At 42.8% G+C, this 18,046-nt stretch overlaps 1 protein-coding gene across 2 annotated transcripts in view; it reads left to right on the forward strand.

Annotated features, from left to right (window-relative positions):
• Positions 1-18,046, forward strand: part of NR6A1 (nuclear receptor subfamily 6 group A member 1) — a 225,534-nt gene that overhangs the window by 193,351 nt on the left and 14,137 nt on the right. The window contains exons 4-7 of one of the 2 annotated variants that reach the window (XM_059410835.1): positions 2,359-2,414; positions 10,810-10,964; positions 12,313-12,540; positions 13,874-14,128. In XM_059410835.1, coding sequence (XP_059266818.1) covers positions 2,359-2,414; positions 10,810-10,964; positions 12,313-12,540; positions 13,874-14,128 — 694 coding nt within the window. The remainder of the gene's footprint in view (positions 1-2,358; positions 2,415-10,809; positions 10,965-12,312; positions 12,541-13,873; positions 14,129-18,046) is intronic. The other variant, XM_059410836.1, reaches the window with a different exon arrangement.

The raw sequence follows: 18,046 nt of genomic DNA on the forward strand, positions 1-18,046 counted from the left end.
GAGATAACATGAGCTTTTAAATATCAGAACAAAAAATTGGTAAGTTGTAAATCTTTAAGATTTGTGGCCCTTAAAAAAAAAGAAAAGAAAAACCTGTTAAGTTCCTTCCTCACCTCCAATACAGTGAGAGTGAGATATCAAGTAAAATGTATTCAGTGTTGGATAGATCTTTATTCTGCACCTGTGAGCTGAGGCAAAGACATAGAAAACTCAGTATTGGTATAGAAGTGTCTAAAGTCTATCATTGACTCTACAACAGCAGAGAGGGAATTTTAAGGATTTTTAGAGCTTGCAGTTAGGTTGAAAGAGATCTCCAGACAAAAACCAGTATGCATCTGATTCTAATATAAGCTGTAAATGTTTCCCACTCCGAATTCACAGCAGCCTTGTAAAGAAGACTATGTTATCTCCATTTCACAGATGAAGACGTTAAGTCTCCCTCAAAGCTGGGAATAGAACCTTGGTTTTTTTAATTACTGTGTACATAGAAAAGAGGCTGGTTAGAGGGAAGGATTAGTTACTGAATTCCTAGTTTATGTGTCAGGCACTATGCTTGTTGATTTAGCTATGTTATTTTATATGTAATTCCCAGTAAAACCTATAAGATAGGGTCCAGTAGCCCCATTTTATTCTTCAAGAAACTGAGGTGAAGAAATTTGCCTGTAGTTACACAGACCAGGCAAAAACTAGATTTATTTGCTTTTAAAAGATTTTTTTAATGTATTTATTTTTTGTGAGAGAATGCACACTAGTGGGGTTAGGGGTAAGTTCCCCACTGAGCAGGGAACCTGTGTGGGATTTGATTCCAGGACCCTGGGATCATGACCTGAACTGAAGGCAGACGCTTCACAGACTGAGCCACAGAGGTGCCCCCAAAATGGGATTTAGACAAGCTTGTCTAATTCTGAAATGTGTAAGGAAAATGAACTTCCTCTTAGACTTTCAGTTACCACGGGAACTGAGCGTTATGCTTAGAACCCTCAATCCTGCCCCCAAGGACTTTCTAGATTCTTCATGTTAATTTTTTTGGAAGAAGGTGTATTAGTTATATATGTATATGTATATATAGCAGAGCTACTGTCATATGATGCTGTTTGCTTATCTTCTGTTGTTAACATTGCCTCCTCCAAGCTAGCCTCCACAGCAGCCATCACAAAGATTTTTCAGAAATGCCGACCTGACCACATCCTCTGCATTCCATCTTACCCTCAGCTGCTTCTGCTGAAGTTCATACTCTTACCCTGACATTAAAGGCTATCTCTGATCTGGTCCCAGTTGGCCTCTTCAACTTCCAAGTTCCATCTCTTGCTACTCTCCACGCACACACACACACACACACACACACACACACACACGTTGGGTGGGGACATAGGGCAGAGGGAGAGAGAGAATCCCAAGCAAACTCCACACCCAATGCACAGCCCTACACAGGGCCCGAGATCATGACCTGAGCCAAAACCAAGAGTCTGATGCTCAAGCAACTGAGCCATCCAGGGACCCCTTTATTGACTGCTTTTGTAGGGAGAAACCAGTCAGATCAAAATGTTGGTTAATTTTTAAAAAATCTGTTCTCCTCATCCTAAAAATTAGACTCAAACTCTTTTTTTTTAAAGATTTTATTTTTTAATTTATAGACAGGTAGGCAGAGAGAGAGAGGAGGAAGCAGGCTCCCTGCTGAGCAGAGAGCCCGATGCGGGGCTCAATCCCAAGACCCTAGGATCATGACTTGAGCCGAAGGCAGAGGCTTTAACCCACTGAGCCACCCAGGTGCCCCCCAAAAAACTTTCTTTAACAATGGAAATATTCTGAGCGCCTGGGTGGCTCAGTTAGTTGAGCATCTGCTGTTAGCTCAGATCACGATCCCAGGGTCCTGGGATCAAGTCCCACAAGCAGGGAGCCTGCTTCTCCCTCTGCTTGCTCTGTGTGCTGCTCCCCCTGCTTGTGCTCCCTCTTTCTCTGACAAATAAATAAAATCTTAAAAAAATAAAATATAATAAAAATGGAAGTGTTCTTTCTCTTCCTCTCTTTGAATTTACTGAAGCCTTCAGATGCATCATCCTGGTGAGATGTTCATAACTGTGCACAGGACTATTAATAACGCCGTCACCTTTGCTGAGCATTTTAAATGTATGCAGGTGTGCAGTATGTGTCCATTGCCTTGGGGGCCCAGAAGAATCTGTTGCTTATGAGGTAGCCTACAATAATGCAAAGTGTATGTACTTTGGGTCCAGAAAGACCTCTGTTTTAATCTTGATTTCACCAATTACTACCTTGTGCTTTTGGCCAAGTAAGTTCTCTTTCTGTGCTTAGATTTCTGTGGGTATGCTTTTGACTGTCTTGACTTATGTTTCCTTCCAGCAATCAGAGAAGATGGCATGCCTGGAGGCCGAAATAAGAGCATTGGGCCCGTCCAGGTGAGTTCTAGGCCTCAGTCCTTGTGACCTGTTCTGGAAGCCCAGTGCTTTCGATGTTCCTGTAGCTACTTACCTTGATCCTCTCATCTCCTGATGGGGGGAGCCATCTTGCTTTCATTACTGTAAAATGGTTTTTAGAGCCTGGTTATGAAAGTGCTTTGAAGATCTTAAATATGCAACATAATGATGAAAGCTCTTCTTGCGATTCCTTCAACCCTTCCCAAGGATTTCATAGGAAATGAATCTAATTCTGATTCTAAACCATCCAGAGGATTTTTTATGTCAGTCACTCAAGGTTGTTGATAACTTAGCCTGGCAGAAATAAGTAAGACTACTTTGCTGTTCAATGTCTCTAAAGATACATCAGCGGGAAGTTCATTGCCTTACTTGTAGAATAGGATTAATAATAACCATTCTATCCCACCGATATTTAAGTAGTACTTACTGTGTGAAGGTCCTTTGTACTGTGAACTCAGTCTAGTGGGAGAGACAGATGTGTGACTAGACATCCGAATATAGTGAATGGTAACAGAGGATGCCCAAAGAGTACAGAAAGGAGGGACTTTCTTTTTTGTTTGTTTGTTTTTTGTTTTTTAATTGGAACATGGTTGGGAACTGAAGACATTTAGGGAAGCCTTCATAGAAGAGGTAAAGTTTGAACCGAGTCTTGAAGGAAAAGGAGGAATTAGCTATGCTGGGAAGGGTTGTGGAGCCAAATATCTTCTATTACTGCTAGACAGAACAGACAGTAAAAAGACCACAAGATGAATCTTTAAGAACTCACAGGAAGTTGATGGAGTTGGGCTGGAGCACTGGGCACATATAGTGGAGCGGCAGAAGAGAAGGCAGATTCCTTTAGTGTGGAATCTGTTCTCTAAAGAATGGCCTTTTGATTATAGCTTCTTAGGTAAATTCTTTGTAGGGCCAGCCTACACCAACTTGTTCTCACTTGCCAGCAGAAGAACTTCATGAAGGTAGAAAATTGGATCTGTTCATGACCCAACAAGTGAATCCCTCAGCACACCAGTGAGCAGGACCATGCCTCGGGGATTGTTGCTCTAGACCAAGAGGCAACTACTAAAAGCTTTTAAGCAGAGAGAGACATGGTCAGATTTGCATTTTTAAAAAATCATTCTAGAGGCACCTGGGTGGCTCAATGGTTGAGTGACTCACCCATGAGCTCAGGTCATGAACTCAGGGTTGTGGGATCAAGGCCCACATCAGGCTCCTTTTTCAGAAGGGTTTCTGTGGAAGATTTTCTCTCTCCCTTTCCCTCTGCCCCCATGCACATGCTCTCTTTCTCTAAAACAAATAAATCTTTTAAAAAAGAAATTATAAAATTACAATTAAAAAAGAAAGGGGCACCTGGGTGGCCCAGTCAGTTAAGCAATCTGCCTTCGGCTCAGGTCATGATCCAAGGATCCTGGGATCCAGTTTCGCATTGGGCTCCTAGCTCAGTTGGGAGTCTGCTTCTCCTTCTTCCTCTGCCGCTCCCCCTGCTTTTGCTCTCTTTTTCTATCTCTGTCAAATAAATAAAAATAAAAAAGAAAGATCATTCTAGCAATAGAAGTGGTTTCTGAGGAGCTGGGTAAATGTCCATGAAACTGGAAGCAGAGGAAAAAGCAGTTCAAAGATTTTACAGCAGTCCAGCTAAGAGATACAGATAGTGGTTTTAAGTAGGGCAATGGTAGTACAGTTTGAAGGGGAGAGAATAGATTCAGGAGAGATGTAATAGGAAAAATTAATAGGATTTATCCAGTTGAATGTGAGGGAATGAGAGAAAGACAGGAATTTGTAGGTATTTTGAGATATATGCCAATGAAATATGGGACAGTTCCTAGCACATATATGCACTCAGTCGGGCTGTGGGCATGTGCTGTATTCATGTCTTTTTTTTTTTTTTTAAATCAAACATTTTGGGGCACCTGGGTGGCTCAGTGAGTTAAAGCCTCTGCCTTCGGCTCAGGTCATGATCCCGCGGTCCTGGGATCGAACCCCACATTGGGTTCTCTGCTCAGTTGGGGAGCCTGCTTCCTCCTCTCTGCCTGTCTCTCTGCCTACTTGTGATCTGTCAAGTAAATAAAATATTTTTAATAAATAAATAAATAAACATTTTTATTCATGTTATAATAAAAATTAGTTTATTATGGTCTGTACCCATATGTGTTCTTTTGGGTGTGTGTGGTAAAAAACATATAACATGAAATTTATCTCCTTAACAAATTAAATATATGGCGCAGTATTATTTGCTATACGTACATTTATACAGTAGATCTCTACAGCCTTTTCATCTTATGACTGGAACTGTATACTCATTTTTTTTTTAGGTTTTATTTATTTATTTGACAGACAGAGATCACAAGTAGGCAGAGGCAGGCAGAGAGAGAGGGGAAGCAGACTCCCCGCTGAACAGAGAGCCCGATGCGGGGCTCGATCCCAGGACCCTGAGATCATGACCTGAGCCGAAGGCAGTGGCTTAACCCACTGAGCCACCCAGGCGCCCCGAAACTGTATACCCATTGAACAACAACTCCTTATTTGCCCTTCTCCCTGTCCCTGGCAGCCACCATTCTACTTCCTCTTTCTAAGAGTTTGACTACTTTTGATACCTCATGTAAGTGGAATCATGCAGTATTCGTTTTTCTGTGACTTCCTTCACTTAGCATAATATCCTTAAGCTTCATCCACATTGTAGCATATGCTAGGATTTCTAAGGCTAAATATTCTGTTGTATTTATATACATGTTTTGTTTATCCATTAATCCATCAACAGATATTTAAGTTGTTTCCATCTCTGGGGCGCCTGGGTGGTTCAGTGGGTTAGGCCTGCCTCTCTGCCTACTTGTGATATCTCTCTCTCTCTCGCTCTCTCTCTGTCAAATAAATAAATAAAATATTTTAAAAATTTGTTTCTGGGGCGCGTGTGTGCCTCAGTGGGTTAAAGCCTCTGCCTTCGGCTTGGATCATGATCTCGGTCTTGGGATCGAGCCCCGTATCGGGCTCTCTGCTCAGCAGGGAGCCTGCTTCCCTTCCTCTCTCTCTGCCTGCCTCTCTGCCTATTTGTGATCTCTGTCTGTCAAATAAATAAATAAAATCTTTAAAAAAAAAAATTGTTTCCATCTCTTGGCCATTATAAATAATACTGCAGTAAATGTAGGAGGGCAGATATCTCTTAGAGATCCTGATTTCAGTTCTTTTGGGTAAATACTCAGAAGGGGGGATTACTGGGTCATATGGTAGTTTTATTTTTAATTTTTTGAGAAACCTCTATACTGTTTTCCGTAGTGGCCTTATCATTTTACATTCCCACCCAGCAGTGCATAAGGGTTCCAATTTTCTGTATCTTCTCTGGTATTTCTTATTTTCTGACAATGGTATTCTGGGTAGTTGTGAGGCACTACCTCATTATGGTTTTGATTTGCATTTTTCTGATTAGTGATATTGAGCATCTGTACATATACATGTTGGTTGTGCTGTTTACATGTCTTTGGAGAAGGTATTTTTTTTATGTCTATTCAAATCTTTTGCCCGTTTTTATTTATTTTTTTAAAGATTTTATTTATGTGTCAGGGAGAGAGGGGTTGAGGGAGCACAAGCAGGGGGAACGGCAGGCAGAGGGAGAAAGTCTCCTGACTGAGCAGGGAGCCTGACGCGTGACTCAGTCCCAGGACACTGGGATCATGACCTGAGCCGAAGGCAGACGTTTAACTGACTAAATCCCCCAAGTGTCCCTTTTGCCCATTTCAATTTTTTTTAATGTTATTTATTTATTTTTATAGATCTTATTTATTTATTTGACAGAGAGAGAACACAGCAAGAGAGGGAACACAAATGGGGAGGGAGTGGGGGAGGGAGAAGCGAGCTTCCCACTGAGCAGGGAGCCTGACGGGGGACTCGGTCCCAGAACTTTGGGATCACGATCTGAGCCGAAGGCAGATGCTTAATGACTGAGACACCCAGACACCCTACATTTATTTATTTGGCAGACAGAGAGAGAGAGAGTGAGAGGCAAACCACAAGCAGGGGCAGTGGCAGTCAGAGGGATACAGAAGAACCAGGCTACCCACTGAGCAGGGAGGCTGATGCAGGGCTCTGTCCCAGGACCCTGGGGATCATGACCTCAGCCAAAGGCAGACACTTAATCCACTGAATCACCCAGGTGCTGCATTTTTAAATAAGGTTATTTGGGGGTTTTGCTGTTGAGTTGTTGGAATTCCCGATATCTCTTGGATATTAGCCTTTATCAGATAAATGGTTTGCAAATACTTCCTCTCATTCTGTACGTTCCTGTTGACTTTGTGATTGTTTGCTTTGCAGAAGCTTTTTAGTTTGATGTAATTCCATTTGTCAATTTTTGCTTTTATTGCCTGTACTTTGAATATCATATTGAAGAAATCATTGCTAAGGCCAATGTCAAGAAGCTTTTTCTCTATGTTTTCCTTTAGGACTTTGATAGTTTCAGGTCTTATATTTAAGTCTTTAACCCATTTTGAGTTGATTTTTGTATGAAGTATAAGACCAGAATCTAATTTCCTTCTTTTGTATATGAATATCTAGTTTTCCCAGTACTGCTAGTTGAAGACACTATTCTTACGTAGTCTTGGCAGCTTTGACTATATATACGTGGGTTTATTTGGGGTCTCTCTATTCTGTTCCATTGATCTATAGGCCTGTCCTCATGCCAGTGCCATGCTCTTTTGGTTACTATAACTTTTAATATGTTTTGAAACCAGAAAGTGTAAGACCTCTAGCTTTTTGTTCTTTGTCTGGACTGTTTTGGCTATTTGGGGTTCTTTGGATTTCCATATGAATTTTGGGATTTTGTTTTTCTATCTCTGCCAAAAATGCTGTTGGAATATTGATAGGGATCGTATTGAATCTGTAGATCACGTTGGATAGTATGGATATTTTAACAATAATTGTCTTTTAATCTATGAATTTCTTTTTTCTTTTTTCTTTTTTTTTTGAAGATTTTATTTATTTATTTGATAGAGAAAGACATAACGAGACAAGCAACCACAAGCAGGGGTAGTGGGAGATGGAGAAGCAAGGGTTCCTGCCAAGCAGGGAGCCCAATATGGGGCTTGATCCCAGGACCCCAGAATCATGACCTGAGCCAAAGGCAGACATTTAATGACTGAGCCACCCAGGCACCCCAGTATGCCTTTAATTTTTTTCAGCACTGTTAAAGTCTTTTCATCCTTTTAGTTAGGATTATTCCTAAGTATCTTATTCTTTTTGATACTATTGTAACTGAGATTGTTTTCTTAATTTCCTTTCCAGGTCCACTGTTACTATATAAAAATGCAGCTGATTTTTTGGTGTTGATTTTGTATCCTGAAACTTTGCTGAATTCTTTTGTTCTAACAGTTTTTTTGGTTTTCTATTTATAAGATCATGTCATCTGTGAACTGAGATAATTTACTTCTTTCTGATTTAGATGCTTTTTATTTCTTTTACATATCTAATTGCAATGGCTGGAACTTTAGTACTGTGTTAAAGAGAAATGGTGAAAATGGGCATTTTTGCCTTGATCCTGATCCTAGAGAAAAAACTTTTAGTTTTTCATTGAGTATGATGTTCGTGTAGACTTTTCATGTATAGCCTTTATTTGTAGTCATTCTTTTTATATTTAGATGTAGTGTTTATCTATTGGAAAGAATTCTTAAGTGTTTCCTCAACGAAAAATCTTCTCAGCATTCATTACTCAGTGTCTTTTGAGTACTCTTCTCCCACTGTGGTAGGGATCTTTAGGCGCTTACGTCTCTAGACTTTCTGCTCTTTCTAGAATGGAGGGAGCTGATGCTCAGAGAAACTGATTTCATATGTCATTGCATTTGACTTTCTGATACTGAGCATATAATTTTCCCTTTTTTCCTTACTTTTTAGGGAGTGTTAGGAAGAAAGAGCTGTGATCTCCCAAGTTTTGTTTTTTTTTTTAAGATTTTATTTATTCATTTGACAGACAGAGATCACAGGTAGGCAGAGAGGCAGGCAGAGAGAGAGGAGGAAGCAGGCTCCCTGTAGAGCAGAAAGCCCGATGCGGGGCTCGATCCCAGGACCCTGGGATCATGACCTGAGCCGAAGGCAGAGGCTTTAACCCACTGAGCCACCCAGGCACCCCAATCTCCCAAGTTCTTAACTATGTTTAATTATAATTAAAAATCAGGGATAAAATTACGATGTATTGAGTACCTGTTGTGCACTTCATCACTTTATCTTAGATTAGCCTCTCAAGTCTGACTGATTCAGTTCTGTACCCTAAGAGGGAGCCCAAACTACTCAGTAGGTGGCACTAGCTTCATTTTATAGGGGAGGGAACTAAGGCTCAGAGAACTTGAGTGACGTGCCAGCAGTATGCACCCAGTTAGAAAATGACAGATGAGATCTGAACCTAGATATAAGCCCTCCTGATATGTTCTATCCCCTTAATTTAACAGTGATTGCCCAGCGTCCTGTGGGACCCATAGGGAGGAACAGATGCAGTCCAACTTTGGCTCCCAGCTGGAATAATCTGATTTATTAGGACCGCTTCTTTTCACCCAGCTCAAGTGCTTGCATGACCTCCAAGCTCTGGAACTGCTCTCACTACCATTACTGAGGCTGCTTCAGTCAGGGTCTCTGTAGATGTCTTGTAGTTTGATGGCGTCTTTTGTCTTTACATGTCTTATAACATCTGAGATTTCAGTGTTCTAAAGATCCCTAAAAGAAAAGGTTTGTTTGTTTTGTTACATGTTATTGACAAAACAAAGACTACCCGTAATTCAGTATACAATCTAAGTTTAAGACAAATCGCTCAACTTCTGTACCAGTTAAATGTTTCATGTTTTCCCTCTCAAGTCCTGTGTGCTGGCTGGCTTCCAGTTCTAGATGCCTCCTGTATTGATGATGATCAGAGTAGCTCAAGGTTTCCTCACAGGCTGCTAGAACAAAGAGTTATGTAGGTTTGAGTCAGATGGACTTGAAAGAAAAGGTCCTCCCAGGCTTTCTATAGGAGCAAGAAATAAAAATTTATCTGGCCCTCTTTCCTTCCTATTCACTCTCATCCCGTGCTGAGTTTAGCAGTTAGGCTTCAACTCGGAGTTAAACACTTTATAGAAGATGTATTTATTCACTCCCTTTACGGTATAGTAGCAGGAGCCGTGGACTGAATACTTGGGTACTTTGGCCTCTTCCTTAAACTCCTCCTGAGATGCAGGCACACATTGTGCTCTTGGGCAAGTCAATTCACTTGTCTAAGCTAAAATTTCTTCTTACTTACACTTTAGGCTTGGGAATGTCTTTCTCATCCTGAAAAATCCTTGTGAAGTTTCATGGACAGTACTTAATAAGTGAACATTTGTTTATTTATCCAATGTGCATTCTTTGAGTACTTTCTTCTGGGTTTTATTATAGCTTTAGGTCTGATAGAGAGTATTTTTATGATGCATTGCCATAAGTGCTATAAAAAAACAGCTGTGATGGGCGCCTGGGTGGCTCAGTGGGTTGAGCCGCTGCCTTCGTCTCAGGTCACGATCTCTGGGTCCTGGGATCGAGTCCCGCATCGGGCTCTCTGCTCAGCGGGGAGCCTGCTTCCTCCTCTCTCTCTCTCTCTTCCTGCCTCTCTGCCTACTTGTGATCTCTCTCTGTCAAATAAATAAATAAAATCTTTAAAAAAAAAAAAAAACAGCAGTGATGATGAAGATAACATTGTCAACCTTCCACACTGGTTGCTATGTGTTAAGCCCTTTTCTAACCATGTGATGATGTATTAACTAATTTAATCCTCACAACAATCCCATGAGACAGATACTATTATTTTCTCTATGACATGGATAATTTTTGTTCAGATTTTGAATTCAAGTTCAAATAATTTAATGACTTGTACCACTAGAAAGTAGCAGAAACTATATTGGAACAAAGGTGGTCTGACTCTAGAATTCATCCTCGTAACTATTGTGCTATTCTGTTCATCTCAGAATACACAGAATTAGAAGGGGATAGAGGAGGGACCTAAAATGTTGTCTAAGGTAGTATAGAAAGATTCACAAAGAAGGTGACATTTGAACTGGGTCTTAAAAGGCACGCAGGAGTTTGTTCTTGAAGAGTAGTGTTTCAGGGGTAGGAAAGAATAGACTCAAAGAGTGTTGAAGAACATGGTGGCTTTGTGGCTTCAGAGGAGGGTAAACGGACAAGAGGAAGGCCATAGTGAGCCACGGTGCTGGGAAGCAAGCAACTGAGCTGTCCTAAGATGAGTGAGAAGCCCTGGAGTATGGAGATGGAGGGGAGGGAATCTGGGTATCTCTCTAGAGAGTTCTGGGAATCCTTATGACGTTTAAATGAATTCTTGGTCCTTAAGGAGGAACAAAGGCTATCCCAAGCACCCAATCTAACATGTATCAATTCCTTATGAAAGATATCGGAGGAAGAGATCGAAAGGATCATGTCTGGGCAGGAATTTGAGGAAGAAGCCAATCACTGGAGCAACCATGGTGACAGCGACCACAGTTCCCCTGGGAACAGGGCTTCAGAGAGCAACCAGCCCTCACCAGGCTCCACACTGTCCTCCAGGTGAGCTTTAAGGCAAACCCAGTATCATCTAGGACCACCCAAAGAGTAGACCCACAGGGAAACTCTGGGCTAGGTATTCCTGCCAGTCTGTCTCAGCCAGCTCTGTCTTTTGGGGAGGGGCCGGGATGACACAGAGCAGCATTTCACAGCCTACTTTTTGTTAAAGACCTTGAAAAATGTCAGCATTCTCTTCTGCAGGCTAATAAAGTGATATTGCTGCCGCCTGTGCCCAGACGTTCTTTACCTAGCAGAATACCATTTTAAATGTAGCTCTTCTCTCACATTGATCACGGAAATAAAACAAACCGCATTGACAATATTGAATTAAGTTCTCATTTCTCTGTCTCAGCAAGAGTGAAGATTTTCACTTTGTAAGTTTTAAGAAACTGAAAATTTTTAAGCTAATTAAATTTGCTGCTATCATGGAATGCTAATTTGGAGACTCTTGGTTCAAGAATATTATCTTAAGTTAGTCGCTACGTATAAAAAATGTAGCCATCAACTACCAGGATAGATTTCCTTTTTTACAGAACTCTTTCTTATAGGAAATGGATTGATAAACTTTTTCTATAAAGTCCAGAAAATAAATATTTTAGGCTTTGCGGGCCACACAGTCTGGGTCTCAGCTACTCAGCCCTACCATTACAGAGCAAAAGCAGCTAGAGACTATATAAATGATTGTGGCTGTGTTCCATTAAACTTTATTTACCAAATGGGCCATAGGCTACAGTTTGTCAACCCCTGTTACAGCAAATGCATATAGGATTTTAGATTTTAGGTGAGGATTTTTGTTTTAGGTGACAGAGTGGTTAGATTTCCCCAGGAAAGAGAAGAAGATAAGAATCTGCCTCTCTCTTGGTTATTCTGTTGTAACTTTTATTCATTTGGTGTTCCTTCCTTTAAATGTTTAGGAAAGTTCGTGCCACATTCTTTGCCAGATTCCATGTCAGATTCCTTGCTAGGTGCTGCATTTGTTTTATGGCCTGGCAAGGCCTTTAGCCTGTCTATGCCTTAGTTTTCCTAGCAGTAAAAAATATATACATACCCCCACCTTTGTGGGTCATAGTTTGTGAGTATCCATTAAAATCTCTTTAAACGTGACACCTATACAAAGAATTTATTCAACCACTCTTTATTCAGTACCTATTTTGCCAGGTCCTGGGTGTCCAGTGATAAGTCACACATATACACTCCTGCAAAGAGTCCCTGTCTAGTGGGGGAGACATGCATGTAATCATTAATTATGTCCCTGAGGAAGACAGACTGCATGGCCAAAAAACTCCCTAGCCACCTCGAGCAGACAGTAGACCTGCCATGGTTCTGCTTGACATAAGACTTTTCTCTTCAGTAGGTCTGTGGAACTAAATGGATTCATGGCGTTCAGGGAGCAGTACATGGGGATGTCTGTGCCTCCACACTATCAATACATACCGCACCTTCTTAGCTATTCTGCCCACTCGCCACTCCTGCCCCCACAAGCTCGCAGCCTGGATCCCCAGTCATACAGTCTGATTCACCAGCTGGTGTCAGCCGAGGACCTGGAGCCGCTGGGCACGCCCATGTTGATTGAAGATGGGTGAGTGCCCCGTTTAGCCCTTGAAACTTCACAATGACCCCTACCCCTCACCCGCCTTCATCCCTGGCTGCTAATCCCATAGGCTCTGAAATGAGTCAGGGGTAATGAGTAGTGACTTGCCTCAGAGGACAAATCTGTATTTATTTTTGAAGTCAGCAGTCCCTTGTTTTTCTCTTGAGCATCTTTTTTCAGAGTTGGGGCTGTTTCTGAATCCTTAGGGAATTGGGATTAAAGGACTTTTGTTTCTGCTTGGGCCTAGGTAAGCCAGGCCCTGAGGTAGCCTGAGTGCTTCTCTGGCTCAGAGCCAGAGTTGAGCTGTAATTCTGGGAATAATTACACATCAAGTCTAGGCTCCTGAACAAGCCATTCAAGGCACTACCTGTGTGCCGACTGTCTGCATCCCCAGCCAAGGTACCATGTGCGCTGGTGCCATGTGCGCCGTGTACAGACCTGAGTGGGGGGAAGGAGTACTCTTGTTCCCCGGTCAGCTCTGCCTGAGTCGATGCTCGCTCAGCCTCTAGGCCCGTCAGTTGCTGCACCCATTACTCTTTGGGCCTGAGGCACAGGCTGTTTGTTATCAATTCAGACCTCGTAGGACGTATCCTGAGATTTCTCAAGCTAGTCTCCAGTATCAGAAGAGGAAATTCAAAGATCTGCTTACAAGAAGGCCACACAAAATCTTTATAAACCTGGGCGTGGGGATATGGAGACGAGTCATGCCAGGGGCCTTGAGAAGAAGAAAACTGGGACCCTCTCTCATCCAGCGCAGAGATGAGAAATGCCCTGCTCCTTCCATGCAGGGGTAGCTTTCAAGGACTGAGCAACTTTAGTTTCTGAAGTCTCTCCACCAGGGGGTGCACTGAGAGCAGGGAAAGCTAAACGTGTTTTCTCTTCTCTTTCAGCCCTATGGCCTTGGGCGCATTTCTGTGCCAGCCCCTGTGCTGGGTGGGCACCAGATTCGCCCTGCTGGAGCTCTCGTAGCCAAAAGTAATGCAGGAGCGATGGAATTTTCTCTAACACATGGAACATTAGTGGGATGTTGAAATGTTAACATTAAAAGTCATATTCCCTAATAATTGCACAGATTTCCAAGCTTCCTTTCCCTTTCTTCAACCTTTTCTCACCAAACCCACCTCTTAAGCCCTGAGCTTGCTGCTGGCCCCAGTCTTGCCCCTTTATCATTAGACTCAATTGAATGGAGCTGGAGACCCATGATCAAGGGCAAGGAACCCACTGCCGGAGACCCTTTTTACTCTTAGGAGTACCCTTTCCCTGTGCCCCCATCCTCCCTCTCTGGCCACTGGAAGTGATTTTCCACTGTCCCTCCCCCCAGGTACGCTGTGACTCAGGCAGAGCTGTTTGCCCTGCTTTGCCGCCTGGCCGATGAGCTACTCTTTAGGCAGATTGCCTGGATCAAGAAACTGCCTTTCTTCTGCGAGCTCTCAATCAAGGATTACACGTGCCTCCTGAGCTCTACCTGGCAGGAATTAATCCTGCTGTCCTCTCTCACCGTTTATAGCAAACAGATCTTTGGGGAGCTGGCTGATGTCACTGCCAAGTACTCACCCTCTGATGAAGAACTACACAGGTAAGGGCTGTTGGTTGGGGAGGAAGTCCCAAGCAACCAAACCACTGTCATCCTGGAGGGTGGGGACGGAGTGCCCTCACTGACACTCCAGAGGATAGGAATTAATGCCACAAACGGGCCTGGCTTCGAATCCTTACTCTGCCTCTGACTAGCTTTGTAACCATAGTCAAGTCTCTGATTCCTACCTTCTGAATTTATAAAATGGGATAATACCAGTACCTCTGCAACAAGGTAATTGTGCAAAATAAATGATACTGGGCAGCAAGCCTTAGCAGAGCGCTACACTATTATTATTATTTTGGTGTTTTTTTTTTTTTTTTATCACATCCGGATTACTCAGGTAAGAGAATATATCTGGGGAGAACAAAAATCTGAACTCTAAACTTCATCTGTAAAGTGAGGGGCTCTGAGCTGTAGTTTACAATTCAAGAATAAGATCTAAAAGTCACTGTGTTACCTGTTACATGCCAGGCACTGGGCTTGGTATTTGATATTACTGTCTTATTCTTTTCTCACAGCCTCTAGCATTATAGGCATTGTTATGCCTATTTTATGGATTAAAAAACTGAAGTTCAAAGAGACCTGCCCTTTAATGTTTTGGATTTGAACCCAGAGCCTGAATTCGAACCCATGCCTGCCTAATGTCGAAGTTTAGGCTCTAACTGCATCTGAGATGCAGTGAGGCTAAGGAACCGAGCCACTCTCTTCATTGTTTTTTTTTTTTTTCTTTTTTTTTTAAAGATTTTATTTATTTATGAGAGAGAGCGAGAACGAGCACAGGCAGACACAGTGGAAGGCAAAGTCAGAGGGAGAAGCAGGCTCCCCGCGGAGCAAGGAGCCCGATGTGGGACTCGATCCCAGGACGCTGGGATCATGACCTGAGCCGAAGGCAGCTGCTTAACCAACTGAGCCACCCAGGCGTCTTCATTGTTTTCTGGCATAACTTCTCATACTATCTGGGCAGGATCCTAATCTCCCTGTCTAGCACAGATCTTTTACTTACTCACTTTGAAGTCCTAGAGCACACAGTGAGTCCCCAAAATCAGGACAGGTGATCTGTTGATTTAACTTTTCTGGCTTATTAGTTTATCATGTGAAAAAATAAAGCTTAAATCACATTTATTTATTTATTTTTTTAAAAAAAGATTTTATTTATTTATTTGACAGAGATCACAAGCAGGCAGAGAGCAGGCAGAGAGAGAGAGAGGAGGAAGCAGGCTCCCTGCCGAGCAGAGAGCCCGATGTGGGGCTCGATCCCAGGACCCTGAGATCATGACCTGAGCCGAAGGCAGAGGCTTTAAGCCACTGAGCCACCCAGGTGCCCCTTAAATCACATTTATATAGACATTTCAATAATTAACCTTTACTGAACAGTTTTTAAAAATGGAAGTCATCAGATTCCAGAACACCAATAAAGAGGGCTGAAGAGATACCCCCATCAATGAAAAGTGGAGGAGATGAGGTACTAGCCCCCATACTTCTCTATGCAGGACCAGAGTGCCTTTCCTTTGTCACCCAAATGTCATGGAATAAAGACAGGCTAAGTGTTAGGCTGAGGCTGAAAGTAAAGTTCCAAGACCGTCAGGGCCCTTTGCACAATGAGGGAGGGAGGAGTCTGGGTGCTGACACTCTGCCCTGGTTTTCTAATATTTCCTCTTCAGTGATGCTTACTGGCTTCAGGATAATCTGTAAATGACAGAGTTTTGAACCCATGTGACACTTTGTCCTGTAAACAGAGCTCTCTGATTTTGCAGATGACCAAACTCCCTCTTTTGAGCCTCTAATCCATTATTTCCATCAAATTCCTATCTGCTGGTCCTTAATTCTGGGCCAACTGAATGTTTGAATTGCATTCAGCAGACTTTAATATTGCCAGGGTTTGCAGAGCTGCCCCGTTGACTCTGTCCTTTTTATTCACCTGGAATTTGCTTGGAATCCACCAGTACAGCCTGGGGCTGTCTAGAAAGTCAGTCTATGAGCTCTAGTTCCTATAGAATGATGGGTTTCTCCAGGCCCTCTGCATGTAGGCAGGTATCATTGGCCATGCAGGGCTCCTTGTGGCTTTGAGCTTCATAAAGCACCCCATCCTATTCTGTGCAGTCCCTTAAGTCCCAAGAGCAAGGCAGAGGCTAGTAAATTAGTGAGGGAACGTTTATTTCTAGGAAGGCTCTTTACCAAGGAGAATGTAGAGCTGCACTGTCTAATATACTACCTGGTAGCCTCGGGTCACTTTTTAAATTTAAGTTAATTAAAATTTTATAACACTAAAAATTCAGTCCTCATTTGCACTCGCCACATTCCACATGCTCACTAGCCACACGTGCTTCGTGAGTACGGTACCAGACGGTGCAGATACAGGACCTCTCCATCATCTCAGAAAGTTCTGTTGGGAATGCTGATTCTAGAACATGTGTTCATTCTGAGGATAAGAAATAAATTTATTGTCGGGACTTAATACTCCGTGCAAGAAGCTTACGGAATCCATCCGTGGGAAATAGGAGTTAACTTCAATACCTTCGTTCCGATTCCATGCTCATGTACCTAGGACCCTAGCAGATCATGAAGCATCATGAAGGTGTTCAAATGCTAGCCTGGGTGGCTCAGTTGGTTAAGTGTCTGACTCTTGATTTTGGCTCAGGTCGTGGTCTCAGGATCCTGGGATTGGGTTTCCCACTCCACAGAGAGTCTGCTTGTCTCCTCCCCCGCCCCGTGCTCACACACACACGTGCACTCTCTCCCTCAAGAAAATAAATAAATCTTTAAAAAAAAAAAAGATTTATGGAGCACCTGGGTGCCTCAGTGGGTTAAAGCCTCTGCCTTCGGCTCAGGTCATGATCCCAGCCAGGGTCCTGGGATCGAGCCCTGCTCTCTGCTCAGCAGGGAGTCTGCATCCTCCTCTCTCTCTGCCTGCCTCTCTGCCTACTTGTGATCTCTGTCTGTCAAATAAATAAATAAATAAATCTTTAAATAAATAAATAAATAAAATTTTGGGGAAAAGATTATTAAATGCCTACCAAAAGAATTTGGATTATATTATGTAAATACTATTAAGTCATAAGATGCTTCTATGTGGAGCAGTTACATGGTCAGGTGTCATTTTGAAAAGATCACTGTGGCTGTAAAGCTCAAGATGGACTGGCATGGACATCACGAGAGGATGGTGGTTGGGTAGGAGGTTTTTCCATAACCTAGGTAGAAGAGAAAATGGCCTGGACAAGGCAGCCGTGACTGTGGGAATAGGGAGGGCTGCACAGAGTTGAGAGATAACAAGGAGGTATAGTCAGTGGGACTTCAGGGAGGCAGAAGTCGGGGTTGGGGGTGCTGCCAGGCAGGTGAGTGCGAATTCTCTGAGCCAAGATAACGGAGCCTGAGAAGAACAGGCCAAGAGATGCCCCACTCTGAGTCTGGTTTGGAGTCTGTTGAGCCTGAGAGCCCAGGAGGTCAGAGGAAAAGGAAGTATGAGAACCTCTGGAATCAGGTACATCAGAGAAAAGCATTTCTTACTCTGCTGGAGACTCAGGGTGTGGAGTCTGTAATTGGCCAGAGCTCTTTTCTACCTTGCCTGCTCCTGCGTTACTCCTACTCCCCCAAAATGCCTTTACTTTTTCACGACTCCTGAGTGCCAGTGAGTTCCTGCTGTCATGAAAAGGCTTTTCCCTGATGATACATGACCACCTCCTTTTCTCTTCTCAAATATTGAATCAAATTTATGGTACCCGTTTTCCTTAATCAGGATGTTATCAGACAGTGAGCTGGGCAAATTTGATTTAAAGCAGATTGTAGCACCAGCCAGTGACTGCTCCTGGCCCTAATCAAGACTCCTTCGCTCTCAAGAGAAGACGCCTTGCACTAGATGGGCTTTAATGGGCACTTCTGTCTCGTGAGCAGTAGCTCCGTTTCTCTCAGATCTCTGGACAG

The sequence above is a fragment of the Mustela nigripes genome, chromosome 9, assembly GCF_022355385.1.
Source record: "Mustela nigripes isolate SB6536 chromosome 9, MUSNIG.SB6536, whole genome shotgun sequence".
In the NCBI taxonomy this organism is placed as follows: domain Eukaryota; kingdom Metazoa; phylum Chordata; class Mammalia; order Carnivora; family Mustelidae; genus Mustela; species Mustela nigripes.